The sequence below is a fragment of the Mytilus trossulus genome, chromosome 11 (assembly GCF_036588685.1).
Source record: "Mytilus trossulus isolate FHL-02 chromosome 11, PNRI_Mtr1.1.1.hap1, whole genome shotgun sequence".
NCBI lineage: Eukaryota > Metazoa > Mollusca > Bivalvia > Mytilida > Mytilidae > Mytilus > Mytilus trossulus.
The window spans coordinates 67769914-67794515 of record NC_086383.1 but is presented as its reverse complement, the minus strand read 5'-3'; the positions used below and the strand labels follow the sequence as shown (position 1 = coordinate 67794515).

The window sequence follows — 24602 nt, the reverse complement described above, 5'->3', positions numbered from 1 at the left end:
TAAACCATCTAATCTCAACCAAAATGTTGAGACGGAAAAAAGTATTCTGGCACTTCCTGTTGAATCTTTCTGGTTCAAAATATTCAAAATAAACAAAGGGTAGGTCGACTTTTCGTCAAAATACTGAAAATCGATGACTTTTTTGTAAAACAGGAGAATGTCATGCCATAGATAATTGAATTAGGATTTGTTTCGTGTATAACACAGACCAATATGATTTAAAATGACATCGGAATGACTTTCTCCTGCAGGTAAATGTGGTCAGTGCACTCAGCAATTGACAAAATGACAGTGAAATCATTGATAAAACTAACGTATATATCAGTAAATTAGTATTTTTCTAAAACCTTATAAACATAAAATTACAGTTTGCTATTTGTCTTTACTAATATAATTTCATTAAGCTAAATATGTTATAAAGTAGATCATGTTGAGATTTTCTGGTATCGGTTGAGATATTCTGGAACAATGTTGAGATCTTCTGGTGACTGAAATTTTCAACTAGCTACATTGTAAGTATCAATTATACATAAAAAAAAATGTACAACCGCCTAAGCTTGCCGTATACTGTATGACATTTCAACTGTCATTTTAATCTTGTCTTTTTCAACTGTCATTTTTTATCGTGTTTGTACAGTTATGGCAGCAGCTTCTAAAGAGACCTTTGGTTGTAATAAAGTGAATACTGGTAGTGAATAGTTAATAGCTGTGTTTTTTCTGTATTAAAGTTCTAGCGCTGGAGATTAATAGTCTAGTGTTGAAGTTTAATAGTCTAGCGCTGGAGATTAATAGTCTAGCTCTGAAGATTAATAGTCTAGCGTTTGATAGGCAGTTTTGCCCAGAAGCTATAAAGTCAATAATGTTGTAATTGATATCTCCAGCGCTAGAATTTATTCATACATAGCTTAACTTGACATCTCAATAGCTAGCTTTTTAAAATCTACATCGCTATACTTTACCTTTGCAGTGCTGGGGTTTACATCAGTACTAAACTTTATCTACAGAACTGAGTTTTATAACTGGACAATTTGCATCCCCTGTGCTATATTTACATAATCAGTGCTTAACTCTGAATCTTCAACTCTAGACCTTTATTCTGCCTCATACCGTGGTAAAGGATTCCTTATTTATAAAGAATACATAGACGTACCGCAGGAATGGGTCTCTTTATTCAAAGATTAGTCAAATTATATATCAACTGGTAACAATTTCACAAAGTAAAATGTCAGTGGGTCAGTTATTTTTCATAACGTTTTTTTCTATGTTTATAATCAACATGAACAGGAGTAAAACTGTGCAGATTGTAGTATTGATGGTTTAATGAGTAATTAAAATACTCATTGTCTAACTAAATGCATATTCAGGACGAGTACATGAAATGTAAACATGAATGTTATATGAACATAAACCCTCCTTTGTACTAGATTGACACGTGTGTGCTTTTGAAATGAGTTGATATATACGTCCACTTGTATTTTTTGTCAATCTGATGAATTAAGCATTTTCCAACTGATTTTTATAGTTTGTTCCTATGTTGTACTGTTATTCTACTGTCCAATTTTAGGGGAGGGTTGGGATCCCGCTAACATGTTTATCCCCGCAATATTATGTATGTATGTGCCTGTACCAAGTTTAGAGCCTGTAATTCAGTGGTTGTCGTTTGTTTATGTGTTACATATTTGTTTTTCGTTCATTTTTTTAATATATAAATAAGGCCGTTAGTTTTTTCGTTACAATTGTCATTTCGGGGCCTTTTATAGCTGACTATGCAGTATGGGCTTTGTTCATTGTTGAAGGCCGTACGGTTACCTATAGTTGTTAATCTCTGTGTCTTTTTGGTCATTTGTGAAGAGTTGTCTCATTGGCAATCATGCTTCATTTATATATATATATTTATAGTATACAAGGTATTATCCCGCAGTTAAGATTTATCACTTTTTAAGAACGCATGCACATCCGTAAAAAAACAGACGACTACCGGATGTGCAATGGACACTTCATCCGTTGAATATCCGTCAATTCAAAGTTTTGAACATGCTCGAAATTGTCCACCGGACAGAAGGGTATATCACGGATGTTGAACGGACATGAAACGAAAATTAACGGACGTCTTACGGACATGAACAGATTGTAAAAAGTAATCCGTTCGGCGTCCGTTTGCGCTATCCGTTAAGGTGTAACATGTGCTTAAATCTCCGGTCACACCTTACCAGATAGCGCGAATGGACGCCGAACGGATAATTTTTATTCAATCCGTCCGTTCCGTGAAACGAGTGTTGTTATCCGTTAGACGTCCGTCCATATCTGTTTTATATTGTTCAGTATCCACTTTATCAGTCGACGTCCGGTTGGTCCTTTAGAAAAATTTGAGCATGTTAAAAACCTGTGAACGGACTCGTCGGTTTTTTTTTTACAATATTCATCCGTTTTGTGTTCGTTTTGTATCTGTTACTTGTCCGTTATACATCCGTTGGAGGTCCGGTAGACAGGTTCACTTACGGATTTTATCGGACATATAAAGAATAAAACGGATGTGAGACGGACATGAACAGAAGGATAACAGAACGATAATTGATTATAAAACGGATACATACCAATTGAAAATCGCGTCAGAAAAAAACAGTTACTAGTATTGGTATGTTGGTTTCCTTTAGTAACATGAATATTTATGGCTTTTTATAGCTGACTACATGTATGCGGTATGGGCTTTGATCATTGATAAAGGCTGTATGGTTACCTATAGTTGTTAATTTCTGTGTCATGTGGATCTCTTGTGGAGAGTTATCTCATTAGCAATCATACCACATCTTCTTTTTATATGATTTTCTAAATCATGATCAGGCAAAGTTATTTGCTTTTTATTCTGACATTTGTTTTCTTATTTCTTTTTCACCCCTACCATTTCTCGGCATACTACACGTCCGTTTAATTTGTTACATCGCGGACTCCTAACGGATAAAAATGGTGTAAATTGAAAAGTTTTGTCCATCCTTTCGGTGTCCGTTCGAGCTATCTGGTAAAGTGTGCCCACAGTTTTAAGCAGGACTTGAATGCTAAGCATAGACACACACACACATATGTTTAGCCTTTTTCTGTATCATTGGAACAAAAACATACTAGTAGAAGTAGTAGTAATATATATATAGTGGTAGAGACACAGGTCCTCGGGCGTTATCCGCCTGATCCAGTAAAAATGTTGGACCGACCAATCCAACCTGAATCACAACATATTGCTGGTCAATGTAGATTAAATAACGATGTTTTAATGAAAGATAGTGGAAACGACACAATGAAATGTGTAATGCATGGTTGGGCCCATTGGAAAAAAAGAGACATGAGGTCCAAAATACATACAAACAAAACCTGGAGAGCTTTTATATCTTTATGTGAAAATGACAATGAGCACGACTATAGAGCTGGAAATAGTCGTAGTAATATGGTCGTAGTCAGGTCTTAAAAAGACCGTGATGAGGACACCGGGCTTGATCGTACTAGAATCGACTTTGGTAAAGGATACGTTCTTGAACAGCTAAGCATAACCGGAGAATAGTCGTAGTGGTTGTGTCGCATTTTTAAGGTATAGTCTAGTGTTTGTATTAAGGTAGTATAGTAACATCGACGTTATATCGTAGCGAAGTACATGTGTCTGCGACTTGAATCGCGCTCAAGATACGATGGCACAGCAATCTTTGAGGACTACGACATTACCGCGCTCCTACTTAGACATGATTTCGCAACGGCATACACGATTGTTTTGAACATGTTGGCTACTCTCAAAACGAACTGCAAGACCTCAAGACCGTACCACGACAATACTGCGATCTACACAATCGCAGTACAATCGTCAAAAGCATTATAGAGATCGTAGTGCGATCATGGCCTAGTGTGACGGGGCCTGGATCTATAAATGTTGCTGAATATTACCAAATATTAAGGATGTGCTCTGAATGCAGTTGTGAACAAACAATCTAAGTTATAATCATTTCAATACAATGCGTGCGATAACACTAAGTTGGACGTCACTTTATATAGTACTTGCGTAAAGCAGTTTCAAAATCGTTATTTTTTTTTTGTTGTGATAAGTAATCATAATGACAAAAATTACATATTTTACTGACAATTAGATTATCACCACCATTATGAAGTCATCCTGTATGAAAAATTAAACCTAGAAAAGGGTTCGAAAAGTTCGATTGTTTAGTTTGTAACTATTTTCTTTCTTAGGGAGCTACCATTTGATTTTTAGGGGGGGGGGGGGGCTAGGATGAAAAATTTTGTCCTGCATTTTTTTTAATTGTAATCTCTGTCCTGCCTTTTAATTTTTCACTCTATCCGGTCCTGCTTTTCTTTTTTTTTTTAGTTTATCCTGACTTTTTTTACATAAATTGTCATCCTGACTTTTTTTTTTGCAAGTGTCTCATCCTGCCTTTTTTTTTACTCAAAACTCCTGTCCTGCCTATTTTTTTCAATTTTCATCCTAGCCCCCCCCCCCCCCCCCTCCATAAAAATCAAATGGTCAAATGGTAGCTCCCTTATAAAATTTTAATGTAAGCATTTTCGGCATTAAATAAAGTCTGTTACAGTTAGGAATCGAAATCATCTAAATAAAAACATAATAATAAATAATTATTATAAAATAATCTTATTTATACTTATAAAGCATTCATTTTTCTATCGGCAATTCTAGAATTGTATCAGTATTTAGATTTTAACTTACCACATACAGAAAACATATACCAGGTTAACCGCAAAAAGGTAAACTCGAATAGTATCGCTCACTGATATAGTTTCGTTGCTCATTTTGGGAAAAAAACCTTTTATTTTTACAATAAAAATTACATTTAATTATTTAAATTACACTTAATAGCATAGCTGTTTTAGTAGTTTTTGTCTTTATATAGTAATATTACGCGTGTTGGATTGCTAGTCGTAGTTAATTATACCCCCGCTTTAAAAAGGATGGGGGGTCGGGTATACTGTTTTACCTCTGTCTGTCCTTCCGTCAGTCCGTCAGTCAGTCCGTCCGTCCCATGAATATTTTTCGTCGCATTTTTCTCAGATTGATCACTTGACAACTTCCTGTTTACCGAACACTTGTATGATTTTACACATGATAGCCAAGTTGAAAATGTTCGTCACATTTTTCTCAGGAACTACAATAGAAGGATTTCTGAAATTTGGTTTCAGGATTTATATAAGTCAGCTATACCGTGTGATGCGTTTTCAGATTCATCACTCGACAACTTCCTGTTTACCGAACACTTGCATATTTTTACACTATTAATATTATCCACTTGCGGCGGGGATATCATCAGTGAGCAGTAGCCCGCAGTTTCACTTGTTTGAACTTTGAAACCTCAGCGCCAATATTTTAACAATAATATACTTTATGACACAAAATAACCAGAAAGACTCAACATTGTGACAGAAAGACTCAACCAGTACCTTTATATCTCAACCATTTAGAATTTTTCATTTTCCTGCTTAGAATAGGCTTGACAAAAAATATTTTTGCAATTAACAGACGTGGTTATCGTAAAGCATAAAAAAAACACAAATAATTGACATATTTTCTTGCTAGGTTATTAAAACCATAGCAGTTTTATCGGATTCAAAGAAAGTAAACATGATAATCCGTAGGAGAAAAGTGATTGTGACTTCAATTTCAGATATTTTGAACCAAACAGAGACATATTAGCTACAATTATCATTTATCTATGGCATGACATTCTCCTATTTTACAAAAAAATCATTTATTTTCAGTAAATTGACGAAAAGTCGACCTACCCTATGTTTATTTTGAATATTTTGAACCAGAAAGACTCAACAGGAAGTGCCAGAATACTTTTTTCCGTCTCAACATTTTGGTTGAGATTAGATGGTTTACCAGGCGTGGTTATGATTTCTAATAAGACAACTACTCAACATAGAGAAAAATACGTAATTGTAAGCATGAATTTCTCGCTACATTGAAGACCTGTTGGTGACCTTCTGCTGGTGTTTTTTTTATATGGTAGGGTTGTTGTCTCTTTGACACATTCCCCATTTCCATTCTCAATTTTATCTTAATATTAAAGACTGTTTAACAATTTCTTTCTCCACTTGAAGATGACGAGAAAAAAAGAAGTATTTTCGACATCTAAATTAATACATGCACGTCCTTTTCACAAGTAAAGATTAAGATACAATTAAGGCCTTCGGTGTACAAATTTAATTTGAGAAACGGCCATTTCCCCCTGGGACCCGCAGAATCGAGATAAAATTAATCGAATTTGAAAAAATAATAATTTCGCTGAACATGTTTCGTGATTTTTAAGTCGTTTTTGAAAAATAAATGTATGTCTTTAAGTTAATAAGAAACGTAACCAAATCGTGATAGCCTCCGTAAAATGTCCACTTGAGAACAATTATAATTAGTTATTTCTAGGAGAGCAGATGGTCCTAAATGCAACAAGTGTTAATCTTACTATATGTACAAACTCAAACAGTTATTATGCCTACATGATGATTCATTTAACCTTTAATTAATTATTTTCAAAACATTTTGGAACTATTTGTTCAGGTGCATGAAAAAGCGAAAATTATAATCATATTCCGTAAAAGGCGTAGGTCCGGTAAAGGCACATTTTGGCCTCAAATTTCAAGTTCATCTGACGAAAGATTTTAAACACTTTTTAAACCCTGAAGTAGATATAGGAAGATGTGGTGTGAGTGCCAATGAGACAACTCTCCATCCAAATAACAATTTAAAAAGTAAACCATTATAGGTTAAAGTACGGCCTTCAACACGGAGCCTTGGCTCACACTGAACAACAAGCTATAAAGGGCCCCCAAATTACGGTGTAAAACCATTCAAACGGGAAAACCAACGGTCTAATCTATATAAACAAAACGAGAAACGAGAAACACGTATATATTACACAAACAAACGACAACTACTGTACTGAAGTGTCTATTTCAGATAATTCAATAAGTTTATGTGAAAGATTTTAACTGATTTACTCATTAAAAATACTCCGATTCTAGCTTTAATATGACAAATCTATCAAATATGCCAAAAAATGTTACTTTTCTGATGGATTTTGTCAAAAATGAAAGTGGCCGCATCCCGTCCGTGTTCATTCTCAGCCTTTATATATGTTATGACGTATTATCATCAAATACAACTTACATTTCAATATCAAGAATGAACACGGATGCCGTCACTTTCATTTAAGACGGAAACCGTCTAAAATTTTACTAAAATGCTAGATTTGTGAAGATTTTAGTAATTTAGCATGACTTAATGATTCTTAAGTTCCCGATAAATGTGCATTGTATGTTTAAAAAATGCCCATATTTATGTAGCAGAAGCATTATACTTTCAAATGAATAACTAAATGTATACATTTTAAATTTTTTTTAAAACTGCTATATTTTGGGGCCAAAAGGGGTCCTACTGAACCTACTCCGTTTTAGTCTACATCGAAATAAAATGTATTCATGCCCCTGACTCCTCTGCTATTAAAACAAATCAAACCGTCTTTTAAAATAAATGTCCTTCTATGGATACAATTTTGACCGTCCGAAGAACAATCGGATTAAACTACAAATTATGTGGTCAAGCTTCATATTTACTTTCTGTTTAGGTATAATTACATCTAACAATGAAATTCGGACTTCAAAATTTAGAAGTGTGTATTAATCCGACAAAACAAGAGGATGCCGAAAGGTTTGTAAGACATTGTGTACAATGGAGCGGTTTGAGATCATTCTCAGCAGACTGAGTTTGAACATAAGATTTGCATATTAATCCGATTATACAAGGTAAATTCTATGCCTTTCATGACTGTTATATTATCATATGATCGATTTGAAGACAACTAGGTGATAGAAAGTGCTGCTTGAATAGGTTTGGAAACTTTTAGAAATATATAATAAGGTCTATACAATTTCTCTTACTTGTTATATGAAAATCCCGGCATTTTTTCACAGCCGAAAGTCTCGCGGTAAGTAAACATTTATTCATAAGGAATCTGATATTCAGATCTGAGCTCCGAGCAAAAGCAATATTCCAATAATTATGCCGGATTGTAACTAGTTTGTATTCTTTGTTTGTTCTTCTTTGTCTTTCTCAGTTCTTGGTGTTCACGGCTGTGATTTTTAATTCGCAAACGTGCCCTCTTTTCACATTTTGGTAATGATAAAATGATGTAAACATGAGAAAAAGCGTACCTACGCAAAACATAATAAAATGCCCCACAGGGCGCAGATTGATACGACCGCAGAGGTCGAACACTGAACAGTTGGGGCAAGCATGGACACAACATTTAACCTTGATACAGCTCTGAATTTGGATTGTGATTAAATAGTTGACACATAATAGGTTTCTTACACAGAATGAATGTGGTCCAAGAATTTATTTTAAAAATGGACATTTACCTTTGATGGCCCAATATCTAAAATCTATTCACATGGTTAGATTCAGCTTTTCAAAGAACCCCAAGAATTCAATTTTTGATGAAATCAAATAAAGTTAAATTTTGGACCCTTTAGACCTTAATGTGTACCAATTTGAAAACGTGGCCCAAATATAAAAAATCTAAATACATGGTTAGATTCAGCATTTAGAACATAAATATAGTTTTTAACACATCAACACAAAACGAAGTGAAGTAAGTCTTCTGGTATTCAATTTTGTTTAACAAACACACAACCACTACCAACATCTGCTTTCCAAGGACAATGGTCATACCTACAGAATAGAGAAGACTTAGAGATCTATTGAAATAACTTTTATTTTTCAAAGATATATGAACATATATGAGTATTCTCATAACTGTCTAAAACTGTTTTTATAATAATGCTATATATAAAATGACTAAAACAACCAGTAACAAAAAGTACTGAAGACATTGACAATATTGACGATTAAAATGACTAGTAGTATTGAAGACAACAATAAGCAACAGTAGATAAAAAATAACAAAAATTAACAATATTGAAGATACATGTGATGATAAATAACATTATTGACGATGACACTTATTAACAATATTGACGATAATAAGACTTAAATATTTTTTACGATAACACTAATTAACAGTACTGACGATAACATAAATAACATCATTGACAATAACACTAATTAACACTTATAACGATAACAATAACTAACCGTTTTGACGGTAACACTAAGGATCATTATTGACGATAACATTCATTAACAGTGATCATGATAACCATACTTAACAGTTCTAATGATAACATTTATTAACAGTGATAACGATAACAATAATTCACAGTATTGATGATAACCATAATTAACAGTTCTGACGATAACATTTGGTGATAGTGATCACGATAATAATAATTCACAGTATTGACGATTACACTCATCAACAGTGATAAAGATAACAATAACTCACAGTTTTAACGATAACCATCATCAACAGTATTGAGGAAGCAATTGTAATTTTTTATTTAAAGCAACAAACCAAAAAAAAGAAGCTTAATCGTTCTCACCCTCACTAAAAGATAAAACAACTACATAAATTAACATCTTAACAATAATAACAGTATGCAGAATCAAATTAGCACCAACTAAACATTTCTTACTAACAATTAATAAAAAATAAGATATCACATTTAAGAACATAATCATCGTATAAAAAGGAACAGAGAGATTATGCTTTTACATCAGTTGATGTTTCTTTGTTTAACTGTCTTTAATGGTGCCAATCGTTCGATGTTTATGGCGTCCAAAACATTTGATTGCATGTCTACATTAACCTCATTTTTGCGCCTGTCAGGAGCCTCTGGCCTTTGTTAGTCTTGTATTATTTTTATATTAGTTTCTTGTGTACAATTTGGAAATTAGTATGGCGTTCATTATCACTGAACTAGTATATATTTGTTTAGGGACCAGCTGAAGGACGCCTCCGGGTGCGGGAATTTCTCGCTACATTGAAGACCTGTTGGTGACCTTCTGCTGTCGATTTTTATTTGGTCGGGTTGTTGTCTCATTGACACATTCCCCATTTCCATTCTCAATTTTATTAACCTGACTGTGGTTAATCTATGGACACAGGTTTCAGCATTGATATCTATATCTTATCATGTAATATATACATGACTATGACTTCTTAATTAAGCAACACAAGCAGAATACTATACTATAAACACTACTGATTGGTTGAGTGTTAGTTGCTTTACGTACAGTGGTAGATAGTGCATTTATGTTCATGACGATGAATACTGCAGAATGGCATTTATCAATAGTTAACTTATGAACTTAATATATAATTTCGCATCTTTGTTCACTAAACTATAATGATCGTGTTGATTGCATGATCTACGTTGATTCTACATGTATGGGTATTGATTGGGGTAATTTAATTCTTTATTCTTTAATTTTTAGGCCGTTTTCTGTATTCTTTATAAATTATGCCAATTATTTCTCATTTTTTACAAATTGAGTTTCCATTATTCCTTATTTTCTTGTGTTTTTTTCTCCATTCCTTATTGCTTTGGCCTATTTTCTGTAGTACAATCACATTATTATTTTCTCTTAAACCTGACCGGACTTTTTCTTGTATTGCTATTTCTGATAGTGATCGAATATGCCTACCCATGGGATTAGGGTTGAAAGGCTGTACAGTAGTCAACCAACTTCCGGTTTATATCAGGAACGTCTTTACAGTGCCTTTGACGTACGTTCTACATATTGGACACTTCCTCATGGCTGGTGCACAGTCGGAACAACATACTAGATGTCCACAGGGGAGAAAAGCTATGGAGGCCTCTAATTCTAGACAAATCTTACATAGGCGTTGATCTCGTAGCTGTCGGTTCTCTTCAACTAATAATTCTGCGTCTGTAATACAAGGTAAATCGGAAATATAATAGTGTTATGACTGTTTGAATTCCACTCTGCTTATAGAAAAAAAATCACATGACGGTTTTTGCAGAAGAAGTGTTATCTTAAATTTGTTAAAAATACATGTGTGTTTAAGTTCTGACTAAAAGTATTTGACATTTTAATAGAGGATGAATTGATAAATCCGACCATCGGTGTTGTTGCTTTGCTAAAAGACGAGAGATTTAAATTTTGAAACCACTCACATTACATTTGTAAGTGATACTTAATAAGGATGCTCGCTCCTCTTGTTTAAAAATTTTGTCAGATATTCCGAATCCTCTGGTTTTATACACCGTTTGCCCACTAAACATTTAGTTTTAAAAGTTGTACTTGAAAATCTTATAAAATCCTTGTTAATTTTAAAAAAAAATGCTTCCAAAGTTAATGTTGTAAGACAAATCTAAGAGAATCATTTCCCGTCGTTTTTTAATTGTGTACTATCTATCTAAAAAAGCCTTTGCAAAAGCTTGTTATTTTGAAACAAAGTATACTTCCTCATATGAAGGTTGACAATCACTCGATCACTAATTTAAAGTTGTGACTGATTTGATTATGTAGTTTGAGTCTTGGTTATCCTTAACACTGTTAACTTTCTCTACGTTTTCGTACGGACATCGTAATTACATGTTTATACCATACAAACATTTTACCACACGTTTATAATATAAGAACAAATTTTAAGTTTTTTTTTTTATAAAACAACCTTGTTTTGGGGTTGTTGTGTTGTTGTTTTTTTGGGTTTTTTTTGGGGGGGGACAATCAAAAGACTCTTTTTATTTTACATTAAGTTTAATAAAGGTTTACTTACCATCTAGATTTGATTCATTTAAACTATTGACAAGAGGTTCGTGTGCTCCATTTTCATGTGTGTTTGTATTGGATGGCACTGCATTTGTAGATGTCCCGGATGTATTTGTAGATATCCCGGATGTATTTGTAGATGTCCCGGATGCATTTGTAGAATTACCGGATGTTGATCCGGTAGAACCATTTGTCTGATTTTCATCCTTCTCCAATAAAACAGTCATGATATCAAGAGCTGTGAATGTTCCTCCTACAAATAGAAAGTATAACATAATAAAAATTACACAATTATTGTCTTTTTAATACATTGGTGGCTGAGTAGCGCGCTTGCATTGGGTATGGGAAATCACTGGTTTCATCGTCGGCTGCGTCAAACTATAAACTTTTATCTTTTGACCAGGTATTTTATGCTTTATCAACTTCTGCACGGTGATATTCCATATGTAATAATGGCTCTCTGTATTTTATTGACTTTCATGTTCTTATTTTTTCTATTCCTTCAACATTCAATTACACATTCGTATTAAAAAATTCGTTAATCATGTTAATTATTTTAAAGTTACTTCAATGTCGATGTGTCCCACTATCGCATCAACTTTACTCGCTTGCAATTATTTTTTTTTCAATTATGTTTTTCTTATAAATCGTCATCTTGATTATCATATGTCCCAAATCATATACTAGTAAGTTGATTGATATAACAATGAAGTTTGATAGGATTGATAAGCTTGTATAAGGTATACTTGTTAGAAATATATACCTGGTTTATCCGGTAATAATTGCTGGATAACTCGAAGGACCTGTTCTTGGGTGTATCCCATCTCTAAGACACTCCTTGCTGCTGCTGTATCAAGATAGCTGGGACTGCTACTTTGTTGTGGATTGCTGTATGAAAGTAAATTGGAACCGTTTTGAGTTGTTTCTGTCGTTTGTAGCGACGTAATTTGGTCACTTTTGTCCTTTAATTAAATAATACGAAAAAAATACATATAAGATCAAATATATTTTAATAAAATATGTAAACTTAAATCTTATGAATGTACTAAAAACATATCTTGACTGATTGATTCAAATACTTACCATTTGCTCATGTTTATCTTGAACGGCTTTGATAAATGCATCTCCCTTGTTCTGACGTAGATAGGTGCACTTCGGAAACCATCTAGCATGTTCCACCCATGGATCATCACCAGCTTCCCAATTTCGGAGTCCACCGCCACAGAAAAAACACCTTGTGTAGTCATGGTACCCAGCAAACAGGAAACCAGCTATCGCCATCTGTCTTGGTGTCTGATCTAAGTAAGATGGCCATCCCTGAAAAGAGCTGATTCTAACTTGTAAAACAGCGTAATTCTGATAACGAGGCTTCTCAAGATCTATCCCCAATGAGGAAATGTCGTTATTAGTTAATTGTCTCGAACTTGAAGATTCAAAACATCCACATGCTCCATTCTGATTAGCTTTCGTCGATTCTGAGCATGCGCCATTTGTATTTATATCATGTTCAAAATTGGTGTTTTCACTAGAAGAATTAGCCGTTGGTTTAAAATCCTTGCTTCTTAATTGATTACGGATATTATTACTAGTTTCACCATTAAAAAGACTTGGTGGTTCTGAAGTTGTCGAAATTGAAGTTTTGTTTTGGTCGTTGGAGGCAGCACCATTTAAAAGACTGGATGGCTCTGAAGTTGTCGAACTTAGAGTTTTGTTTTGGTCGTTGGATGCAGCACCATTTTGCAAGCTTTGTTTATTTGGTTTCAAAGAAGATTCAGAAAGTACTGGTGATCTATTATTACTAGAATTCATTTGCTGGTTTTCGGCTATACCTGCACCACCAAACAGTCTAGAATTTTGAAGATGAGTACACGATGGAGAAAGTCTACAATGAATTTCTTCTGGATTATCACCTCTAGTCCAGTTCTGATGAGTAATGCCACATGCATAACATCGCACGGTATCAGTACTTCCGGTGTAATAAAAACCTGCCTTTGACAATGCACTAACAAAAACATTCACATTATGAGGGAAATTACTGTACGAAGACAGACGTAGAAGGTGGTTTGACATAGATTCATTCATAGACATGGTACTACCCGAAGATAAACTTTCGAAATAATTATTCAAACTAACTGGTGAAGCTTGGAAACATTGATTCGGAACAAAACGTAACATGAATAAGTATTGAAGCCAGTCAAAAGTATCTTTCGATTTTGGGTTTCCGGTTTCCGGTTTTAATTTCGGTATTGACATATGCTTTTGTAAGTTAATTTGAAGTTGTTCCTTGGATTTGGATTGTATATCAAGATCCATTTCGATGTCGTTTAGACCTTTCTTTATTTCTGTGACAGTTCTTAAACTATTCTGTTCAAATTTATCAATACCACGTGGTTTATTTGATTCACTTCTTGTACTTTCGACCGCATGAATCTTTGCATGCTTCACCTTAAGTTTGATTCGAAGTACTAATGACTTGATTTCAGACAGTTCAACGCCAAGTTTTCTATTTTTGGTGTTATTTACTTCTGTTTCGCTAGAAGGATAACTGTTCAATCTCTGTATTCTTCGTTTAGCTTTTGAATGCGACATTTTATCAGTCGGAAAGAAGCTTTGATGCATTGCCTGTCTTTCTGGTTCTCGTATTGCAGTTTGGTTATCTTGTAGTAACATCTTTAGCTGAATTGGCTGAAATAAAATGCAAAATCATCATTATTTACAATAATTACTGTCAAGGTTAAGGTTATTGTAAATTGCTGACGTGATGTCATGTAATTTAAACGTGCCAATACAACACCTTTAAAATCTATTGGGGCCCAGCTAAAAACAAACCTTCGATTCGCTGTTGTAATTACAGTGAATCATTTGCGACCTAAATTCTAGATGTGCAACCATTTAGACAATCGAAGCATTTAAATAATTTCATAAATGTGTAGGTGTGTACATGTAAAATTAGAATGCCATTTATTTCAATTTCAATCGGGGCCTTTTATAGCTGACTATGCGGTATGGGCTTTACTCATTGTTAAAGGCAGTACGGTGACCTATAGGTGTTAGTGTTTGTGTCATTTTGGTCTTTTGTGGATAGTTGCCTCATTGACAATCATACCACATCTTCTTTTTTATATTAGTAATCATTTTTCTGATTCATCATTTAAAAGTTTATAGTAATATAGTAATATAGTAATATAGTTCATATAGTAAATACCTGAACAAGGAATTCCCATGTACAACTTCATTCATAAAATGACGACAAAATGGGATTGGCCATGTTATATATATACTGTATTACAGGTGGGTGCTTTGACGTCATACATATCTATTATAATACTTGAAATGCAACGTCATGCCATTCAAACTATTAATGACGCATAAATATTATGAATGTTACTGAGTGCTAAACAAAACTTCGACACAAATAAGGACACATACTTAGACACGGAAGTGTGATATTTATTTGTTTAACGTTATCACGGGAATTTCAATGGATTACATTAAAAACAGAGGTAATCTTATTGTTTATTATTATTATTTATTAAATCACCATCGCTATATTTTAATTGTCATAACAGTTAACTCTATGGTCATTTCAATCGAAAACAAAAACAACGAAAGGTATGATCCATAAACAAACGTAATGTAAACGTGTAACTGTTATATTTTGGGAGTTTTAGCTTCAGACGACATTTACAAGGACCACCATATTTATATAATTTGTATGTAAGAAATTGACCTTAACATTAGAATTAAACCGGAAAATGAGTTGACATATCATTCCTCGAAAGATCTTTCAAGACTTTCAAGATTGTTGAAAGCAAACCGAACTTACAGCAGAACAAAGCGTTTAGTCTATATCTTAATATTACATCGTAAATTTTAGGTAAGTATGATTATAAGTCCACTTTAAAGGGACAAATTAAGGGCTCTTCCTTCTATTTCTTTTGTCTAGTTAATTAAAATTGTCTAGTGAATGGATCTCTAGTCAATCTATTTAAAGGAACTTTGATAAGAAAATTAAACTTTATAAAAATAAGAAGATGTGGTTTGATTGCTGATGAGACAACTCTTCACTAGAGACCAAAATAACATAGAAGTTATCAACTACGAATATAGCATGTATAAAGAATTCTGATATTTCTTGGTGTGTCTTTTGATATTTAGTTAAAAGAAAAATGCAGACATGTTCAGCTAGCTATATAGTGTAAATTAATATGTATTTATTTTGATGATTTTTTTATCTGCAAACAAAAATATTTTTAAATAATATGTACCTTAATAAATACAAATGTATTAATTCCATTTTCTCACATAAGTGAATTTTGCCAAAACCAATAAATACATTTATATGCCCAGCTTAAATAAGTTTTAACAAAACTTTACATGGGAAATAGTTTTGGTTTTTTTGTGGTACCGCATAATTCACTAAGTAGAGAGTTTTTTTTATGGAATTCAAAATCCATTCAATTAAACGGAAATGTGTGACCATTATGATATTTATTACTCTTGAATACATATAAGTAATGTTTTATGTATATATAGAATAATTGATTGTTTTACTATGGTTAAATCAATGTCAGATCTGTGTTATGATATGGTTGGTTAAGGTTTAGAAGTACTTCCGTAAACGAATACTTTTTTTTTAATAAGGTCTATAACTGTTTAATATTTGATGTAAAAAATCACGTGTTTTGGAGACAGACGTATAAATGAGTAAGAAAACGTTTGATAAATATCGTACGTTCGAATCTTTAGCGTTTCGGGATTTGCTAAACCCTTACTTTACATTTGAAATCCAAGAACTCATAGGCCAAGTACTGATGGAACTCGAGTTCTGACTAGAGTTCCATATGAACGGTAAATAATTTTGAAGAGTAAGGTCTCTAGATTACCGGAAGTACAAGGCCCCTACTCTGAATATGTTTACATTCAAATTTGATTGGATGGACGTCATAACATCCGGGATATCGAGTTGATCTCTAGGAACCCTGCTCCTCGAGTGTTAATGGCGGGAAAGCTATATCCAATCATAACAGGTGTTATATATGACCATGTTAATCCCATCTACTCTAGATATCCATCCGAACTTGACCATTATAAATACCTGAGTGACCTGAATACGTACATGATGAAATACGGTGTGTTTGACCAAATTGAACATAAAAGGGGACCATTAAAAAATTGTCCTTCAGGAGTGAGTTGAAACCTTAGTTGCGTAATAACCTCTTAAAATATAACAATTTTCGTCCTAAAATTTGTTACAATTATATATAAAGACGATTTTTTTTTAGAGTTATCATTGTCTTTGAACGAAGACTATGTAACATTATATTTGATTGGCCGTTTCGAAACGGGGGACATTGAAGTATGATTCACGTCTCTCTTTATTCTACATTTTCCTACACCTATCTCTCTCACAATTCTAAAATGTCTTTTACCATAAAAGTGTCTGACATAAATATTCTAATTGAAAGTTTTGAATTATGTTTTTTTTCCCCAATTTTTACGTACATTTCTTTTTTATTTCTCAATTGTTTTAACGTCAAATTATTCGCCCCAAACACCTTTCACCCAGGGATGAAAATATTTTAAATATGAATCAAATTGGTAATATTGAGTCAATGCCAGTTAAATTTTGTAACCCAAAATGAATATAAATGAAATTGGGTGAAATCAACATTCTGCGTTACCTACCTAATAAAAATCTTAAAAGTGCTCCGTCGAAAGTCGTCCGAATATTTTACATAAGGGGTTAATTTTATATGAGGCAAGCGATGGATCCCGCTGTAATGATACCTTTAATCTATGTGGAGTAAATCCGAAAAAGGTTACGACATAATAAATAAAAGAATTTAAAAATAAACGAAACGAAAAATCATCCGTAAAGAGTGGCTAATTTTTTGTCAAAAACGAGGTTATGAAAAGTCTTAGTGGTTACATGCATTAGGAATAAGAACGGCAAAGTGTTGATCGTCCAGTAGCAAGTATTTCTTTTGGCATATTTAAATGCAAACTTAAATAAAGATTTTCAGTCGTATCTGTCAACAATGCGATTTCGATTTATACAATCCAAATAGCTTTGAGAATTTAGATCGTGCTTACCCTATTCGTTGCATATACAAGGAAAATGGTTTTACTCCTGTTGGATTAATTAAGGAATAAACACAGCACAATTTTGTCTTGAGTATGGTCTTGAGGAAACGATGATAGTCAGTCGAAAGGGGACGTTAAATGGATGACCGGTGTTTAGATAGAGCCATATATCTTGCACGTTAAAGACACCCTTGTAGATTTCGAAAAAGAGCAGGCTAATGCCACTACAAGGCAGCACGTACTCTCACCAAAAAGTGGAAAGGGATTAATATAATTTGCAAAACTTGTTTCCCAGTCTAATATAAATACATAATAGTTATCAAAAGTACCAGGATTATAATTTTATACGCCAGACGCGCGTTTCGTTTACATAAGACTCATCAGTGACGCTCAGATCAAAATAGTTGAAAAGCCAAACAAATACAAAGTAAATTATGTTTAAACTAACGCAATTTTGTAATCTTTCTCTGTTCAATTGCTTACCTGTGAAAGTGCTTTACATAAGTTTGAGAGTATTTTTTTTGAGGTTTCCTTTTTAAAATCGCGCCGAAAATCCACTGGAGTAAGCAACAAATATAGGTTGAATGACCGAAGGTCAATTCTTTCTTTCGGTTTCGACAGTTTAACATTGATCGGTATTCTTAATTTTCAGAAAATCGTTGTTTGTTTATGTTAAAATTAAGTTTCGCACGTCATAAGTTAACCCCGCCACATTATTTATGTATGTGCCTGTCCCACGTCAGGAGCCTGTAATTCAGTTGTTGTCGTTTGTTTATGTGTTACATATTTGTTTTTCGTTCATTTTTTTTTATATAAATAAGGCCGTTAGTTTTCTCGTTTGAATTTTTTTTACATTGTCTTGTCGGGCCTTTCATAGCTGATTATGCGGTATGGGCTTTGCTCATTGTTGAAGGCCGTACGATGATCTATAGTTGTTAATGTCTGTGTCATTTTGGTCTCTTGTGGACAGTTGTCTCATTAGCAATCATACCACATCTCCTTTTTTATAGGACAGTTTGTTAATTGAGCATATATATCTGTTGCTTTAAGGGCACATACTTTCGCTTTAATCGCTATGAACATGATGCATGAAGCTATCTTAAATTACTGTTATTTGTTTATTGCAGTTTCAGATGGCAGTATGCAAGTAATCTTTACACTAAAAACATGAAACAGTTTGGTGTATGAAAATCAACCATCATGCATGCCTTAGAAAAGTCGGGAATATTATTTACTAAAATTGAGAATGGAAATGGGGAATGTATCAAAGAGACAACAACCCGACCATAAAAAAACAACAGCAGAAGGTCTTCAGGAGGTCTTCAATGTAACGATAAATTCCCGCATCTGGAGGCGTCCTTCAGCTGGCCCCTAGACAAATATATACTAGTTCAGTGATAATGAACGCCATACTGTTGTTTTTAAACCGTTCTTTTGTTTGAAAGAGTCGAGCGTTCGATTTTTTCGAGTTGAATTTATCTTCGGGTTAGGTATTTTTAAAAATAAACTCTACAAACGTCTAATATTAGAACATAATTTCATTTTCGTTTTTAGTATTCTAAATTTTGTTTACTTTCCTTTTAGCAGATTATTCCTGATTTTCGGAAAATTCTTCCAAGAAAATAACTCATTAATTTCTATACTTGTTCCCTGTCCTCTATATGTTTGGCTCTAATACAAGTATGTTGCCAGGGAGTGGACCAGCCTAATAGTTTCGATTCATACTCATAGTCACTTCTCTAGATTTTACCTCATTGGGAACGTCCAAACCCAGATATTTGAAAACCAGGGATGAAAAGTCAGAAACTTTATGACCGGAGGGATGTTTAGGTATTATACCCTCCTTTTTTTCTTTGAAGTTATTTTCAATAAAAAGGCTTTATCATCCCTGTCTTTGAATAAAATTAACGGTACCAATTTTCTTGTACCAGATGCGCATTTCGACAATACTTGTCTCTTCAGTGATGCTCGTGGCCAAAATATTTACATCTGATGAAGATGAAGAACTGCCAATAAAATCAAATATGCATGATAGAGGAGCGATGTCCTCTGTGTTTATAACTTCTTTTACAAAGGCTATTTCCCCTGCCTAATACGTCAAAATACCAACAACGTGTGCATGCGTTTTTTTAAAGTTCAAACAGGGTCAGTAAACACCGATTAAACGATGCACTTATTTCTACTTTTGAAACGTTCAATTGACAGCTAATTTGAGTAAACTTTATAGTTGTAAACATTTACAATGTTAAATTGTTGGGATTTTATTACTTGTATAAATCCTTCTATATATGAGAGGGTGGAAAGGGTATCGGGAGACAGGGAGAAAGGGGCGGGAGAAAGGAGAAAGGGGGTGGGAGAAAGGAGAGAGGGGGCGGGAGAAAGGAGAGAAAGGGCGGGAGAGAGGAGGGACAACTATCAAAGGGAGATGAACTTTGATGTAGAAAAAAAATAAAGAGGTAAAAAAACGATTAAACTGGATACTAAATGTTCTAATAAATGAAAAAATATTTGAAAAAAGCAACATTTATATTTCCCAAACCATTTTTGCAATTTCCGATCATTTCTAGAAATCATCCTTTCAAAACAGAACACAGGTTCATTCGTTTTCTTGTCTTATGCCTTCACATGTGGGTATCTGTTTCCTCTTTAGTATTTGGCGATCTTCTACAAATTTGAAAAAAAGGGATGCTAACAATGTCAGAGAGATACACTCCCTCCTCTAAACAATATGACATGTACTTAACGCGTTTTCCAGGTCATCTTAAAATATTTACGTTTTCCACTTGACCATACAAAGTAAGGTTTTCTCGAGGATAGGAAAAAATAGAGATGACACAATAAAAAACTATGTCTAATTTCATGATCCTCATACATGACCATACATATCAACTAGAGGCTTTAAAGAGCCTGTGTCGCTCACCTTGGTCTATGTGAATATTAAACAAAGGAAGCAGATGGATACATGACAAAATTGTGTTTTGGTGATGGTGATGTGTTCGTACATCTTACTTTACTGAACATACAATTATCACTATCTATGATAGACTTGGACCAGTAGTTTCTGTTGAAAATGTTATCAAAAATTTACAAATTTTATGAAAATTGTTTAAAATTTACTATAAAGGACAATAACTCCTTAGGGGGTCAATTGACCATTTTGGTCATGTTGACTTTTTTGTAAATCTTACTTTGCTGAACATTATTGCTGTTTACAGTTTATCTCTATCTATAATAATATTCAAGATAATAACCAAAAAAAGCAAAATTTCCCTAAAATTACCAATTCAGGGGCAGCAACCCAACAACGGGTTTTCCGATTCATCTGAAAATTTCAGAGCAGATAGATTTTGACCTGATAAACAATTTTACCCCAGATTTGCTCTAAATGCTTTGGTTTTTGAGTTAGAAGCCAAAAACTGCATTTTACCCCTATGTTCTATTTTTAGCCATGGCGGCCATCTTGGTTGGTTTGGTGGGTCACGCCACACATTTTTAAACTAGATATCCCAATGATAATTCTTCTTCTCCTTCCGTTAAGGAGTTGACCTCATATTTGAGTGATTTACTAACTCCGCTCGGTAAAACAGGAGGCTTCTCCATTGATTAAAAGTCAATATTAACAAAATAATTAAAACTATTTACACTGTACAATTTGGCAAACTGATGTCTAGTTAGGCTGCATCTGGGTCCAGGGCACACTGGCTAATCTGGCCCTGAACTCCTTGAGTGTTGGTTCAGCTGCTACTGTGTCTGGCAGAAGGTTCCAGTCCCCTATAGAGCGTGGAAAGAAGGAGTTGTTGTATACTTCCTTAGTAGCTCTTATCTGTCTAAGTCTGCGGCCACCCCTTGTTCTGTTGTCCCCAGGTGTGTAGTATATAGCTGGTTGTATCTCCACTAGTTGGTTCTGTATCTTGTAGCATAGTACGAGTCGCTGTTTAATTCGTCTATACTGTAGGGGATCCCACTGGAGTTGGTCTAATAATCCAGTGACGCACCCTGGGGAAGTGCCTGTGTACTGGTTGTAGACAAATCGTGCTGCTTTACGCTGTACCCGGTCGATGTCTTTGATCAATGTGGTTTGATTGGGGCCCCACACTATGGCAGCGTACTCAATCGATGGTCTGATGAGAGCACAATAGGCTGTGTTTTTAACAGATGGTTTGCATCGGCCCGATTTCTGCGGAGAAAACCGAGGGTCCTGGTTGCTTTCCCTGTGGTGTTAATAATGTGCTTATTCCACTGTAGGTCTTGACTAATGGTAACTCCAAGGTACTTTCCGCTATCAACAACTTCTAGTTGGTGTCCGTGCAAGGTGTATGTTGTTTGCAGGGTGTTGCGCTTATTAGATATCCTCATGACTGTGCACTTTTCTGGATGGAAACACATCTGCCACTTGTGTTCCCACTCTTCCAGAGCAGTGAGGTCTCTCTGTACAGTTGCAGCATCATCAGGATTTCTAATTTTTCTGTATACCAGGCTATCGTCCGCAAACAACCTTACATCTGAAGATGTACAATCTGGCATGTCGTTGATATATGTCAGGAATAGTAGAGGACCTAAGACTGTCCCTTGTGGAACTCCTGATAGTACATCTAAAGGAGATGATGTATGTCCTTCTAGTACAACTGACTGGGCTCTACTGCTTAGGAAGTCCTTTATCCAGTTCAATGTTGATCCTTTCACCCCGTAGTATGCCAGTTTCAAAAGCAGGCGTTCGTGTGGTACCTTGTCAAAGGCTTTTGAAAAATCCAGTAAGATGATGTCAGTCTGGTGCCCCTGGTCCATGTTTTTGGCAATCTGGTTTAGTGTTACCACTAACTGGGTCTCACAGGAACGTCGACTTCTGAAACCATGTTGTTCGTCGCATAGAATTGTATGTCGATCAAAGTGATCCATGACTGTGCTATGTATAATGTGTTCTAGCAGTTTGCATGCTATGGATGTTAATGACACAGGCCTGTAATTAGAGGTTTGGTGTTTCTCTCCTTTCTTGAAGATTGGGACGATGTTTGCCTTCCGCCATTCGTCTGGAATCTTACCCTCTTCCAGGGAACGCTGGAACATCCGGGTAAGACAAGGAGCTAGTGATTCAGCTGTCTGTTTGAGAAGGTTTGCTGGAACTTCATCAGGGCCTGTTGCTTTGAATGGTCGTAGTCCCTTTAATAGTTTGTAGACACCTCTTTCATGGATGACGATATTGTCCATGGTTAGATGTGGACTTGTGCCTAGGTCAGGTAGTGTACTGGTATCTTCTTTGGTGTACACTGACTGGAATTGCTGGTTCAGTATAGATGCCTTAGTATCTGTGTCACTATGTAGGAAGCCATCTTTTGACTTCAAGGTCACAATCGGGGATGCATCTTGTTTCCGGCTCTTCACATATGACCAGAATCTTTTAGGGTTTTTCTGCAAGTCGTCGCTTACTATATCTTCCATGTAGTTACTGTGTGCTTGTCTAGCCTCCTTCTGTAGTTGTGATTTCAGAAATTTGTATTTCTTTATGTCTCTTGTTTTCCCACTGCTTTTGGCAAGGGTATAAGCCCTCTGCTTTTTGTTACTGAGTCGTCTAAGCTCTGAGTTCATCCATGGGTGGGAATGTTTTGTTAAGGTGTTCCTGGTTGGTACATGTTGGTTGAGTTGTGGCCAAGTTTGGTTAAATTTGACCCAGTAGTTTCAGAGGAGAAGATTTTTGTAAAAGTTAACGGCGACGGACCAGGTGAGCTAAAAATGAGTTTCATGACATCGGGGCATGTACAATGCACCATTGACAACATTCCAACATTGTGTATTAATTTGCGTTCGAGTCGGAGGCAGGCCTTGTTCGTAAAATCAGTATATGCTTTAATAAAGACCTATGCCACCTATATATGGTCATATATTAATTCAAATTTGTATTAATATCGATTGATCTGAAAGAAAACGGTTGTAAGGTGGGAGATGGAAGCAGAGGGGCGGGAGAAAGGAGAGAGGGGCGGGAGAAAGGAGAGAGGGGGTGGGAGAAAGGAGACGAGGGGCGGGAGAAAGGAGAAAGGTACCCCCTTTCCACCCCCTCATATATTAAAGCCTGCCACTTGTCCCTGCAAGTGACACCATCACACGAACAAATTATTACAAACGGCACACAACGTTTACCAAACTTTGGTTAGAAAGAAATGCATTCTAAATAACTTACTTTGAATTTATTCCTGTTGGAAGATATTTAGATTAAAATAAATTAAAAACTAAAGAAGTTTATATACCCCTGCATTGACGCAAATTGATTACGCAAATGCTAATCTGTTACAACGAGCAAACTCTAGAACAAAAGAATTAGTATAATACTCTACTTCAAAATTTCATGGTCATATTAAAAATAACTTCCGTAAACAAACTGATTTGTGTAATAATTTCGGTATCAATTTTACGCCTATATACACTTTCGCTAGTGAAGATATAAACTGAGATGTGATGTCTGTGTATCTAGATAGCAATCGCAAAAAAATCATGCAGAACAATCACACACAATGACATGATAGTTATATGAACATCTGAGAGCATTGACTATTCGACATTCTAACTTTTCATCAGTGAAACTAAAACAGACACATACTACTAGGTACACTAACACAAGAAGTTAGAAATGTATTTGAATCTATAAGGCAATCTGGGTTGGGTTTGCATGCAGAATAGAAAATATTTGACGAAAAAATAACATGAATAAAGAGTAGACACGATTGGAAAAAAGAGCACACTGATGTGCTAAAATATAAAGAATAAAGAATAATGTGCAAACAAAATGAAGTATAGAGGAATAAACATCATTATAATTGAAGAA

At 34.7% G+C, this 24602-nt stretch overlaps 1 protein-coding gene across 1 annotated transcript; it reads right to left on the bottom strand.

Moving 5' to 3' along the window:
- Positions 1–8759: 8759 nt before the first annotated feature.
- Positions 8760–23977, bottom strand: LOC134691458 (baculoviral IAP repeat-containing protein 3-like). Its single transcript, XM_063551998.1, has 6 exons — positions 23961–23977; positions 12785–14386; positions 12465–12663; positions 11709–11954; positions 10043–10855; positions 8760–9771 (listed from the first exon to the last, which is right to left on the bottom strand). The coding sequence occupies exons 2-5, from the start codon at positions 14369–14371 to the stop codon at positions 10659–10661; spliced, it is 2229 nt and encodes a 742-aa protein (XP_063408068.1). The 5' UTR covers positions 14372–14386; positions 23961–23977; the 3' UTR covers positions 8760–9771; positions 10043–10658.
- Between the last annotated feature and the right edge of the window lie 625 nt (positions 23978–24602).

Bases quoted from the DNA above. Each gene is read 5' to 3' on its own strand.
- LOC134691458 (XM_063551998.1), bottom strand. From the start codon at position 14,371: ATGTTACTACAAGATAACCAAACTGCAATACGAGAACCAGAAAGACAG. The intron at 12,664-12,784 runs GTAAGTATTTGA...ATTTAATTAAAG, and splicing joins AAGATAAACATGAGCAAATG to GACAAAAGTGACCAAATTAC. The intron at 11,955-12,464 runs GTATATATTTCT...TTCTATTTGTAG, and splicing joins ATTATTACCGGATAAACCAG to GAGGAACATTCACAGCTCTT.